The following is a 14746-nucleotide window of genomic DNA, read 5'->3' on the forward strand; positions in this document are numbered from 1 at the left end:
AATCGTTCGTTCAACATCCCGGAAAACAAACAAACAAACAAGCAAAGAAACTGTTGCAGACAGTCTCAAACTTGTCGCAGACCAATTGTGAAAGACGGTTAAAGAATTTGGCAATCGTTTCCAACCGCAACCTCTGAAAATTTCACATTTATTTGATATTTATTATTAGAAAATTCAATATTGCAAATTGCATGTACAGTAGCTTAGAAGTTAACTTTCCAGAGACCGGAAATATCATTTGTAATGTCAAAGTCTTTTCTCCTCGCCACAGCTTATGTAATCACCTATAGACCAGTCAGAAATAATGAGGCTGAAACCTTTACCCAACCGCAGTGTATCAACTTACGTCCACGCGGTCACCAACGGAACAAGTAGTCGACTGTGGATAAGAATAATACTGTCAGTTGGAAGGGATCCATACACACCCACACATACACACTCATACATATACATACAGATTCTGTTCGGTTGCGATCAAGTTCATTAAGTTCCTTTAAGCAAAATCTTAAAGCCAAATTTCTAAAATCCTACGTTTGATTATTTTGCCGTGATCACTTGAAAAATTTCTGCATACTCAAATGATGCCTCGCTCGGATGACTTCATTAGTTTGATCAACTTGCTACTTTTCTTAGCATTGATACCATAATTTTAATCATATAACATCATACAATACTTTGTACATTCCGTAAACTTTACAATATTCTCGATATCTTTTTTTTTGACATTGATATACTGTACCAAAAGCCTGTTGGAACCCACATCCTACAAGCTTTGCTTTTTAGAGGGTTCCTCATATTACACGTCAATTAATACGTCCTTATACATTGCTTGTGCAATTTTGTTTCAAACTGACCATTGCGTTAAAAAACATTTCTTTTTCAAAATCAAATGAAATATAAAACTTGTATGAAATATGGAATATGGAACATGAATAAAAATATACACATTACGTAAATAAACATGTGTGTGCATATTACGTCTTTTGTATAAAATGCATACACAGGCACACACACATCACACACATAGAATAGAGCGGTATATACATAATGAGGTATGTATCACATACCGTATAATGTATACTTGGTATTGACATATAATCTACATTACAACATTATACATGAGAACATGTCACCAATATCAGTCCATTTCAAGTTATCATTAAGAATTATTGCTTCGTATTTGTGATAGAATGTGTTGCTTCCTCCTTTCATCTATTCATTCTCTATTTGTCATCTTCTCTTCACATATCTTTTGATTTCTTTAGCAGAGCTAGATTTCCTATTTCATGATGGATTATGACTTTCGACATTGCGTTGACATAATCGATAATAGATGAAGTCATCTTATACACATAAAAACCCACATACAAACTGTTTCAACGTCTTTCTTAAACACTCTTTCATCAAAAATTCCTTTGAAAAAAAATCAGTGGATTACTTTTTCCCAGCTTCATATCAATGGACAAAAGACAGAGATACACTGCAATCTATGACAGTATGAATTATGTATTACTGTAAAACTTCTTACCGATCGCTTGTATTCCTGTAAATTTCAAAATAAAAACGAAATGAGTGAGTGTACAAAATAAATATCACGGTTGTTTACATAGTACATGTGTGCCTTAATTACAGAACGTTTAAGCAATTAAGATAACGAATTAATTCAAAAGAATGAACCTATCACCAATATTACTTACGCAAGCCATACACTGAAGTTACTTAATAGGGTATGCTATTTGCAAAGTTGGATGACATTGCGTTGTCACGATGAATTCAGGACGGTTTGATAAAGATGAATGTCCCAAATATATCATCAGCATTATACAAATAGAATGGTGAAAGTTTCATTGAAATCAGGCGGAACATCAAACTATTAAATGGAATTTCAAGGCTCCAATTAATGGTGTCAAAAACACTGATCTTGGTCACAATTGCACATACATATTACGATGTCATCTCTCACAGCTGACCCAGTAGTCATGATTTATGGTAGTGCTAAGGTAGAAACATCTCAGTACCCGTTGGTTTCGATTTATAAGTTTACGACAACGATCCATTCTTCCTGGCATCCACCGTTGCTGAATAATAATTGTAACTCTACATTCATGACATTGATTTACTGCAAGTGATACAGGTCATTCTCTCTCCATTTACTTTTAAACAAAATGTCCAAGATACATTAATGCCTTGTGAACGGGCAAACGAACATTTGGGGGAAAAAGACGGACAGTATAAAGTACTGAGCAGGAATGAATGTGTGGAGTTGTTTTTTATTATTGTTATTGTTTTGAAAAGCGATTGATTACATTATTTTTCTAGTAAACCGGCTTTATTAAAAAAAAAAAAGATGTCTTCATGCACTAACACAATCATTATGATGACGGGCGTACAAGACGGCACTGAAACGCAGTGTAAGACCTGGCATGACTTTATGGATGTATAGGTCTGTTGTATCTTGTTGGTTGCTTTTTGCTTTACATGTACCGTTCTATTCTACTTAAAAGTATTGTTTTCAAAGATAAAATCGGAAAAGTAATTGAACAACGATCATGAGGAGGAAAACACACTGATGGAACTTTGCATTAAATTCTTACCGTGTTCTCCTGTCCTCGCTGTAAATGAATTGAATGAAACGAGAGACAGTCTTTGAGTTTAATAGATCATTTATTCTCCTTTCAAATTGTTCCTGGGATTATTCTTATAAGGTAGATAATTTTAGCATGGAAATCAAGGGAAGGATAAAATTTAAATTTCAGTGTATGAAATAATACCAACAAACTGATTTGTTGAAAATGAATTGTGTACACACACACACACAAAGATATATGTTTGATATTATGTATATATATATATATATATATATACATGTATATATCCGTGTGTATAGGTACATTCATGATGAAAATGACCAAAATGAAAATAATTTGTATTCCCTGTTGTCTGTCAGCAAGCAGCAAGTTCCTTTCCTTTTCTTTCTTTTCAGCTTTTTCAAATACAGAATACCTTGGTGTTGGTGGTCTTGTTGTTGTTGTTGTTGTTGTTGTTGCTTTTTTCTCTTCTTCTTTTTTTTTTTGGAACACCAAACCTTACACTTAGGCAGCTTTAAGCATGAATATTGACATAAGTATTTTTGATAACATTCACAGCGATGGATTCTTCCGGATAGCCAATGCTGGGATAGGACCTTTTTTTTTTCTTTTTTTTTTAAGAACAAAGTATCTTTTGTAGGTACTTTATTCCGCAGAGTAGCCCATTTAAAAAAAAAAAATGGAGACATTTTTCTTCAGCAGTGTTAAGTAGGGTCCTCTATCATATTGTCAGTTAATTAATCTACAGTTATATAATCAACAAGCCTAGTGTCTAAAATACATCTTACCTTATTTAATGGGTTACCATCTTCCTCCTTTTCCTTTTCCCTCATTGCCTCCTTTGTTGAAGAGAGAGAGAAAGAGAACAGGGTCCAAAAATAAATACTCCGTCAAACATGACAAATATACACCCATTTAAACCATATCTATGAAGCAGTAACAACTTACTGATTTCACAATTTTATGCCATCCTTATATCCTAGACGCAGAGGCTTCAGTGAATCTTCAGTTTCTTTGATATGGACGCCGAAACAGACAAACGTTGTGTTTTCCCACTCTGTTACTCATCATGTTAATTTATTTTTCTCAAACAACGAGGCAAACCGACCTACAGAAATGTTTTGTTGTTACTTGATGAAATAAGTTTCCCTCTTTACGGCTTGATATCATTCATTCGCTCAATCCTGTCATGAATATGCATTTGTGCAAATTGGGTGTGGCCTGTCGGCTCACGTTGGAGAGGATGGATCGAGACCGGGGACGATGGCGCTTGAGGTGAGGGAAGAATTAAGTTCTCTTGTCACTTTAAGTCTGGTATAATGGGGGTGGGGATTTGTTTTGTTGTCAGAATGTATAACATGTGATGTTGTGCCACCATTACACCTCCCTTTATTTTCATCAGATAATTACAAACTAAAAGATATCACACACACGCACGCATACACACACACAAACACACACACAACAACAACAACAACAACAACAACAAAGTCTGAATCATGGAGCATTCTGAAGAATTGCTCATGTGAGCAAAATGTAACAGTTGAACTTACTATTACACCGTCCTCCAGGCAGAATCATGAAAGAAAGAAAGAAAAAAATATCGTCAGAGCTTCAAAGTTTCACACTTAAGGCGTGGGATTTACGTCTCAGGGGTCGTTCTTACGCTCACAGTCTTGCCTGACAGTTTTTTGTTTACCCCTCACAACCCACCTCCCCCAAATAATAACTAATATGAGACAAAACATTAATTTCAGTATGTAGGCCCTACCAGATCGCACGATTATGTTTAAGATGCTACAGCCACCTAACGTTAGAGGGGAACGCTCACTCCCATAAACTTTACGCATAAATGCTCTCTTACTTTAAGGCATCTCTGTATAATAATTGTTTGAGTGGTACGTCATGTACATAACACAGAAATGCCTATCATAACGTGAAATGGATACGACCCAGATTTTAAGTAGGTTGTAGGAAACAAGCTCTTAAAGGATTCTAACAACGACTAAACTTCTGCTACACATATTTACATTTTTCATATTTTGTTTTGTGTTTAGATCAATTGTAACGTAAACTGGTAATGTCATTCAAGATGTTAGGGCAACTTGATAATGAATATATACCACAGTATATAATAAGAATGTAGGTCTTCTTACCAAACGCTTGTATTCCTGCAAACAACAAACAAGACAAAATAAGATTACAACCATGTATATTATCGATTACTAGTAATGTTATCTTGGTCAGCCTGTAATATATTCAGATATAAACAATAAGATATGATTATTACTGTAGTTATCATAAATACTCCATGTCAAAATGATTGTAAAGTATGATTGTGTCTCGGGGACATGAGAACATTAATATAATCATAATGACAGACAATATTTTGAGTACTAGTTTACTCATTATGAAAACAAAATTCATACATTTTCTGGTATAATACAGTAGTTTTCACAAAAAGAAAATGGAAAGGCCTTCACGAAGCACTATTATTTTGTAGTGTTATAGATGACACTATAACGTTACGGCTGTTATAGGGTTGGTATGATATGACATACTGCTGTCAGGTGTGAGGATGTATTGTTTGTCGTATATCATGGTCTCAAAAAGCACTGTACTATCTATCATATTGTAACTTTCTAAGCTGCTAACTTTCACGAGTTATTGCGGAAAAGTAAATGAACAACAATCATGCGAGATTTAACAAATTATATAAATTTGTCTTTAGCTCTTACCGTGCCTTCTGCTCTCTGCAAGTGAATTGAATGAAACGAGACACAGTCACAGACTGATAGATCAGGTCCTTCTTTCAAAATGTATCTGGGATTATTTTGTGAGATGGATGATCTTCGTAGATAAAACAAAAGAACTGGTATATGACATGTTTAAGAGAAATACATTTAGTAGTATTACCTCCCTCAAGGAAATTATGTTTTCGTCGGGGTTGGTTAGTTTGTCAGTCTGTCGTTTTACAAAATAATTCAAAGAGTTGCAAACGAATTTGGATGCAACTTACAGGAAAGGTGGATAATGAGACGAGAAATACGTAATTACATTTTGGTAGTGATCCAGACAACCGTCTGGATTCTTGAAACTTTTTTTTTGAAGGATTGCAATCGGTAAATACGGTTAAAGAAACGATGGAGTTCTTATGAGTTGATATTGAGAAAAAAGGGCGATTTTCAGCATGCGTGTATGGGTGGAAAATGAGCTGCTTGGCGGAGTTGTGTGCTATCCGAGTGCGTTTCTACTTAGTTTTCAATGACATACAGAACAATGGCTCCTTCTATATATCCAGTGTGGAAATAGAAGTAGTTTTCTTTTTGTTTGTCTTTTTTTAAGGACAAGGTGTCTTTTGTATGTTCTCTATTCCGCAAACACACAAATTTGACCACGACACCGAAAAAAATGAGCCACTTTTACCAGGTAGACATCTTGCTTCAAGCATATACTGCACACTGCCATGTAATGTATGTATAGTTATACGATTTACAAGCCTAGTACCTACAGCACATCTTACCTTGAATGGATGGCTTTCTTGATCTTCCTGCTTTCGTTCTTTCCTAAGGGCCTCCTTTATTGTCAAAAGAGAGAAGAAGGTAGTGTTCCATAGAAACGTAATAAACATCAACGCTTTGTAACGCCATTTGTAACGCCATAAGAACCAATTTTTCAATTTTACAATCCATGATTTTGAGACTAAATAACTTTAGTGGTACTTAAATTTCTTTCATTTATACTCTGTAACATACAAAGAAGATGTTTTCTTGCTTCAGTTACTCTTTCACCCACCATACTCTTCTATTTTTGCAAGCACCATTGAATAACAATCTACAAATCTTTAAAGCTTAAAGGGATAGTATATTACTTGTGAAGATGAAGATTCGGCTTTAAAATTTTTGCGAGATACCACGAAACCACTTATGAGATAGTTAGGAGCATACAATATAAGGAGGAATTCAAAATTTATTTGATGAAAATCGGTTGTGGAATGGCTGAGACATCCAAAAATAAAGTAATCAAAGCGATCGTAATAAAAGGTGCACGGTCCTACCTTCTAATAGGAATTCTCGGTATTGGATATCTCCGCCATTTCAAAACCAATTTTCATCAAATAAACGTTGAATTCCTCTTCTAATTACTAGCTTCTTTCATATTTCATCAGAGGTTTCTCATTATCTAAAAAACAGATGTTAGAGATCTGGAGTTAGGTCTCAACCAAAACTATACGATCCCTTTAAGAAAATTTGACAAGCTTCCCGTTCCTGGGTTTTTATTCCTTCCTTCCTTCCTTCCTTCCTTCATTAATTAATTCACTCAGTCAATCTATCATTGTTATCATGACAACACTACAGATTGACAAACATAACATAAACATACGCATAATGAGGACTAAATCGTGTATTCTAAGTATATTCTAAGTATTCTTAAAAAAAATAGAATTGTCCATGTGAAGAAGATGTAAAAGCAAAACTTACTATCTCCTTGTCATTCTGGCAGAATCGTGAAAGGAGGAAAGAAAAGAAAACAACATGTGGGAACTGCTTCATATACATTCATGCAAGCGCCTATCGTAATGTTATATAGGTCCGAGGTAAATTGGTTACGGTAATTATAAACACTTTTAAAATCTGCGCCTCTATAGCACCAGAGAACGAAAGCATTCTTACGGGACACTCACAGTAAAGTTCAAGCGATAAGATACACTTGTTCGCCTTAAATTCACGCACTCAACATAGTTCATGTTTTTGGTGTTTGTCGTTAATTTGCTTTTTTTTTATGTTTCATATGGGGGTTGTTAAACGTCAACAAAACAAAGTGTAAATGTGGAAAGAGAGAACAATGGCGTGGGATACCATATAAAAACACGAATGACATGAAAAAAAAAAAAATCAAAGGCTGTTTCTGGGCGCTGAAGAAATATAGCTCAGCCTTTTTGCCAGATACATTTTGAATTGGTATATAGAGTACAGCATTGCAATAGATTCGAAACAATCTTATCATTTGCTTTCGAAATTCCTTGCGCAGGGAAAAGTCAAATTATAAAAGTGATCAAAACAGAAAATTGACAGGTGACCAGAGACAACAACAGAAAAAACAACAACAAAAAATAGGATAGTCAAACAAATCGCGACGGATTTCGCACACACTGACCGTTATAATGATAACAATGTTTATATACGACTAAAGAAAGCCGATTGACGTTCTTGAATTTTCAACGAATGCTAATACTTTTTTTTTATAATATTCTTTTATTTGAGTTTCATTCAATGTAAAATCCATATTAACAATAAAATTAATACATCCACCAACAAAAGAAGAAAGCAGCTGTATTCTTCTTTCTTGTGCTGCTAAATCATTTTTCAAACATACAGTACAATATATTTGATTCTTTTTACCAAATCATATCCTGTTTTTATAAGGGAAATGACATAAATATCTACATAATTCTCAGAAAAAGCTATTTTGATCAGCCTAATCAAGCCAATCCGAATGTGCCTTATCACTCACACACCGACTAAGAAATGTGTGCTACTCAATCACTTTTTCACTTAACTTCCTTTTTTTTTTTTTTTTTCTTTTTTGGCAGAGCACGCACTATATACATAAATATATCAGATAAAGTATAACTCTTAAAGGGAAAAAAATCTTGATCAACTTGATCAGATTGCTCAATATCCACTTCATTATATAAATTCTCTTACACTCTTTTGAGAATACAGCAGTTCCTAAAACATATAAAAAAAGCATTCTTTACTTAACCGAACCAAACTCATCATTTTTTTTCCATCTAACCTATCAACCACCCCTCCCCCCCCCCGTACAAGCACAAAATAACCATATGTGTATATCATCAAAACAAACCATATTCCTGCCTGACCCCTTAACCATTATTCTACCATTGCCTAACTACATCTACCTAACCCTAACCATCCCCACCTATTTCCCCGCTAACCATTACTCTACTCTAGCCTAACTACATCTACCTATAACCCTAACCATCCCCACCTATTTCCCCACTAACATACCCCCCCCCCGTAGCCTTCCCTCAACACACACACACACCCATATATGCACTAGACATCAACCAAAACAACAACAACATACCCACCAGTGCGCACTCACAAACACCAACATTTGCACGCCAAATCACACTACATACTTGTGGTATCTTGGTTACCTGTTTCTTTGACAGTTAAACACACACCAAATTAAAACCGAAGCTAACTAAACATTTTACATGGGGGAAAAAAAAAGTGACCAGCATAATGCTGATACATATACCAATTCCTAAACATTAATACGGCTGAAACCTAAACTGACCATACATCTGACTCTATGAAAGTTTCAACTGCTCCCATTTTTGCAAATGAAAACCGAGCTTACCTGCTTTAACCGCAACGTTCTTTTCCTCCTCTATAAAATCCAGAACAAATTTCTTTATCTTTTCCCTCTTAGGTAACTTATTTTGTTCTCTTGACCGAAATATTACAATTTTCATCAAAATTATCAAGGCATTCACGCATTTGATTCGATTTGAACTACCTCGTAAACCTAAAAAAATATCTCTCCATTCTAATTCTTCTAACTCAACTAAATCATAAAACTCAATAAGAAACTGCCATATCGGCTTTACTTTCACACAATCAAAAAATATATGTGAATAAGTTTCCCTTTCCAATTGACAAAAAGAACAAAGATTATCATTCACAAAACCAAACTTAAACAAATGTTCCCTTGTATATATCACCCCGTGTAACAACTTAAACTGAAATTCCCTATGTTTACTAAGTAAAGTCGTGCTTCTAGGTCTAAGAAATAAATTTCTAATTTCCTTATCACTGCAATCATACTTCACTTCACCATATCTTATTTCCAGAGTATACAATTCTTGTAAAGCTGTAACAAAATACTCATACACTATTTTTGATTTAATATTTTGAAATTCTAATATTTTACCAAAAATCTTCACCTGTATATCATAATTTAATACATCAATTTGCTGAAACTTTACACTCCCTGCGGACTCTTTCCACTTTTCTGGAAGAACATTATAAATATCATTTATCTTAAATATACCATTTCCCATAATACCTAAATTTCGAAAATACCCAACGGGTTTAATAAAACCTCCTTGTAAAATATGATGTACATTATAAACACCTTTTTCATATAAATCACAATCAAAAATACTCTTCCCTTTTATACATACTTTTCTATTATTAAATATAACTGGATTCATCACTTCATCTTCAAAATTCCTACATTTATCCATTTCCTGCCATACCTTAACCATTTCTAAATAAAAAGATGGAACTGGATTTGTCAATGTCAATCTAGACCATTCATAGTCACATAAAAATAAGAACCTTCCTCCTACTGATCGAAAACTAAAATCAAAATACATTTTCCACCCAGATTTCTTCTCACCATACAATAAACGTTTCAGCCACATAATACGTTGCGTTTTGACAAACAACTTAAAATTTATCATTCGCAGTCCCCCATTAACATAATCTTGATACATAATATTCCTTTTTACCCGGTCTTTACCATTCCACAAAAATTCAAAAATCATCTTATCCAATTCAGGAAATATCCATTGAGGAACAACTATGAGTGATGAAACATAATTTAACCTTGATAATGCATAAGTTTTCAACAAATGAATTTTTCCCATGAGTGTTAAATCACGCTGTTTCCACCATCCTAACAACTTTTTTATTCTACTCAATATTTCTTTAAAATTGATCTCATTCATCCCCCTCACATCTCTTACAAAATTCACCCCCAAAATTTTAACTGCATCAACATATTTTCCAGATACAGAAGCACACAGATACACAAGCACACATACATAACACACACACACACACACACACACACACACACAAAATAAAACTTGTCTGGTTCTACTCTAAAGCAACGTTGATTGTTAAAAACAATATCTAACAGTTGCAGATATCCTTAGTTTTAAAATACTCTTCTCTTTGCAATGTTAGAAAAACAAGAAAACTCTGAAAATGTATGATATATATGTATATAAACACTGAATGATTGTTTTGATTCTGCCTCCCTCTTAGGGAAATGGAAACATATTTTAGAAAAAGACACTCTTTAAACAAAAGAAAAATCCCCTACTGTCTCATTTTGCTATCTGTAATATTTAACTTTGTGCAAAATTGACGTTCAATGTAATTCAATATAATGATTTCCAACCAACAAAGCATAACGCAAAGTATACAATTCACAAATCATACTGTTTTAACAATAAAAAAACAAACAAACAAATATGTTAAAACAATCTAGATGGCTCACAGTATAGATTCTTGTTTAAATGCATTAAAAGAGAGAATTAAATCCTACTTTGCAAGGCTGACAAAAAGGTATAAGATAATAAAAATACGATGGAAAGAGCGATCCAATCAAAAGTAGATCTGGTAAAATGTGGATCACAAAATTAATACATGTATTATGCAGATAACAAAGTATCCATCATCTTTGAACAGCAAGGAAATACTTGAGGTTTGAATTTTCTTCAGTTTGTCTCCCTCTAACAAATGAAATTTGTAAGATCGCAACTGCTGATCTGTAATTTCAAAAAACATGTCGGGAAAAAAAAAGGAATTTGTTAGAAGGAAACAAACTGAAGAAAGTTCAAACCTCAACCTTCGCCCCTCTACTTGAAGGGGAAAATCCAGACCAAATATAAGTTAGTCTGATAATATATAATGGTATAAATTCGATCGAAATCGGATGAAAAACAAGGAAGTTGTGACATTTTGAAGTTTTGCTACTTTGGAGGGGAACAGTTCTTGAACAGTCAATATAATATGCAAATGGCAAAGTGGGCATGTCATTCCCTCACAACCTACCATATAGTTTGTACATAAAAATGTGAAATTTCCCGTTTTTCATTCAAACGCAATTATGCCCGAGGCTCAAATCCTCATATATCTAACTGATCACTATTCTGAAGTTATTCAACCAGGTATAATGTCATGTTTCAGACTTTCATAACAGAAACATTGAATTTTCGTCATTTTTTTGTACATGATCAATGGAAAATTGTGAAGGTATGACATGGTTAGCTCACTCATTTGCATATTCATACCCACCTTACAAGAAATGTTTTGGAGAAATTATCAAAACTTCAAAATTTCATAACTTCCTTATTTTTCATCCGATTTCAATCAAGTTTTTACCGTTGAACTCGTAAAATTGTACTTTTTTTTATCAGATTAACTTATATTTTGAATGGATTTCCTCTTTAATATTCTCTTGCATTTAGGGAAATTCTTGTTGAATGTGATACATGTAAAAAAAGTAATTGTTGATATTAATTCTTTTTAGCGCAGCGAATATACAAAAAAGGAAAAGATATCAATGATCCCTCCTAGACAGTGTTCACTGAAGCTTGAATTCCCGGAAAATATGGTTGAAAAAGTACAATACATCCCTACATACACAATTGCCTACACAGGTATATAAAGCATGTATATGTTAAAAAAAAAAACAAACAAGAGCAGAGAATACAATAGCATTACCACAAACGAAGAATAAGAAAAGGAAATGAGCAGAAAACAAAGAGAAGAGGTATCGAATACTCTACTCTATCCTCACGACAGGTTAAACGTCAATGTTTATACACAGGATATTAGATAATGTAGTGCATTATGCGCGCCGCAAAGATTTCTTTTTAATTCTATTTTGATGTGTAATATTGTTGCCTTGTTTAGTCTGACCACACTCTGAAACTATAGAGTAAGGCCAGTATGACTAGCTCTCCTAGATGTTTAGCTTTACAAATGACCCAAATATTATTTGATTATTAGCTTTAAAATGTTTCGTTTCTAAGTGCACAAATCCTTTGGACAGATGAATGAAACCAGTAACTACAGCAATATTTTCACGTGGTACATGACAGTACACTGTACTAACATTTTTTTTTTGTCCCGAAGATGAGCTAAATCCACGAAACCCAAGACATATCATTTTTTTTTTTTAACTACGCGGACATGTAGATTTTTCAGAGTCACATTTTCTTTGCCCAGTTAACAGTCCAAGTCGTTGGAAGAAAACATGTAACTTTTTGTCCTTACCATCAACAGTGCATTTAACATCTTTTGGAAGCATATATATTTACTAATTTGCTGTATATGTAAACACACACACACATAAAGTATATATATATATATATGTTCATACATATACAGAGCTCGATATTAGTTGCAGTCCGGTGGTCCGGAGCCATTCAAATTTATTGTACGTGTTGATTGCCCGATCAGGCAGTTATTTTTTCCTTTTATTTCGGGCCACGAAAATTTCAGAATTCAAAGATTTCTATTCAAAGATTATGCATAAATGTATACATAACCATGATCATATCTCATTTCTATAATTTCACGTACTCACCTCCGGGAAAGGCAAGGCGAGCACAGATGCCACCACGGCCACGACCAAGACGCAGGTGATGAGAGCAGCTCTCATGGTGACTACGCGGCAGGAACTTCGAGTTCGTCACAAGTATGGCAATTGGATGACTGGATGGAAGGTGGTGAGGGGCTTGTATCTGATAGTGATTGGACCGACTTGACGTCTGAGTCTTGGATTGGTGTCCGCCCAAGATCTCACCCTCTTTTATACATCGAGAACTGGTGCTACAGAATGACGTCAGTGACAGGATATTATATCTTCCTGAAACGCGTGATGGGGTTCCGGAATATACGAATATGAAGCATCGATTTTTCCTATTGTGCAAAAATGTAATTACCGCGTTCAAATATTGATTGCCCTGTCAAAGAAAATAACACTTCAGTAATACTCCTGTCATTTAACGATCCATTTTCCTTTCAGATTTCAGATTCAGATTTCCCATTTAGATGCTATCAAAAAGCCTTAAGTTGAAAATGAAGCGAAGTGGATAAGGTAAACAAACAAAATGTGTATACTATCTGTGAGGACGGTTAGGTATTCAATTAGACCTTTTGAGACGTGGAATTCCGAAATGTCGGTCGCCCATTGTCTCTCTGAGTATATTAAGCCGAAGTTCGCTTTTTAAAATAAAGTAATACATCTATGAATGAAAAACATTCGCTTAGTCATTCCATCAAACATGCTGATTAAAACCCGACTGGTAATTAAAATCTGGCATGAAGGCTGACAATGTCCATTTTGATATGGATTTAGCTTTTTCTTTTTCTTTGCACTTGAGGTTAAGAACAGTTTTGGAGTTTGTAGATAGAGGGCTATTTTTTAACATGATAAATGGAAGAAGAGAAACTATTCATGAATTCAGGCATGTCATAAACTGGGTACATTACCCATTAAATTTCAGATAACATGCTCGAAGCATTAAGTAATTTCAAAGCAATTTTCTCAATTTTTTAAAAATCTTATGTTTGCATTCACCTATGAATCATAGATTTTTTTTTTCTTTTGATTACACAATAATCTTAAAACATGATAATTCAGATGTTGTAACCGTCGATATTTTTCTACTGCACAAACAAATTGAATGTACGGGCTGCCCCCCCCCCCAAAAAAAAAAAAAAACAACAACAACAACAACAACAAAACAAAAACCGTTCAAAATATACAGTATGCCAACTTTCGCTCAAATGAATAGTATACTAGAGGGCACATCCACACACACGCAATCGCACCAGATTGCATCACTGATAACTCCCAGTATTCAACACGATCAAAATGTGCACAGAAAATTCCTTTATTTCATCATTTCTACATCCCACATTTCAGCACTTATTATCATATTATTGAAATAGAAAGTTGATTATTATTGACTTACCATATTTGGGTCCTCCTTCAAGAACCACGCACGAAGGGAAGCAATAATGATTAAAGTGGCAAAACTGTGTCATGTTACACGAATCTTATTTCCAAAAGAAGAATTATCCATGACACTATTCAGTTATTGCTCATATCAATGTCAGTATTCTGACATGTTATGATTTTTGACCTATTAAGGATCAAAAGTGGGAAATATTTCTTAAACAGCTAGTATGAGACGTGACGTCATTGGATGACAACGTGGTGACATAAAGCATTTGTCCTTACTATCAGAAGTGGATATTATCACCTTTCGAAAATACATGATATGTGGTTACCTATTTGCTGTACATGTAAAGACGCAC

At 34.2% G+C, this 14746-nt stretch overlaps 1 protein-coding gene across 1 annotated transcript; it reads right to left on the reverse strand.

The window, feature by feature from the left end:
- Nucleotides 1-337: 337 nt before the first annotated feature.
- LOC140232195 (uncharacterized) lies at nt 338-13082 on the reverse strand. Its single transcript, XM_072312336.1, has 10 exons — nt 13008-13082; nt 7070-7084; nt 6112-6165; nt 5327-5341; nt 4745-4759; nt 4142-4153; nt 3377-3427; nt 2595-2612; nt 1529-1543; nt 338-379 (listed from the first exon to the last, which is right to left on the reverse strand). Exons 1-10 carry the CDS (start codon nt 13080-13082, stop codon nt 338-340), a joined length of 312 nt encoding a protein of 103 aa, XP_072168437.1.
- Between the last annotated feature and the right edge of the window lie 1664 nt (nt 13083-14746).

The sequence above is a fragment of the Diadema setosum genome, chromosome 1 (genome assembly GCF_964275005.1).
Source record: "Diadema setosum chromosome 1, eeDiaSeto1, whole genome shotgun sequence".
Lineage (NCBI taxonomy): Eukaryota > Metazoa > Echinodermata > Echinoidea > Diadematoida > Diadematidae > Diadema > Diadema setosum.

Bases quoted from the DNA above. Each gene is read 5' to 3' on its own strand.
- LOC140232195 (XM_072312336.1), bottom strand. From the start codon at position 13,082: ATGAGAGCTGCTCTCATCACCTGCGTCTTGGTCGTGGCCGTGGTGGCA.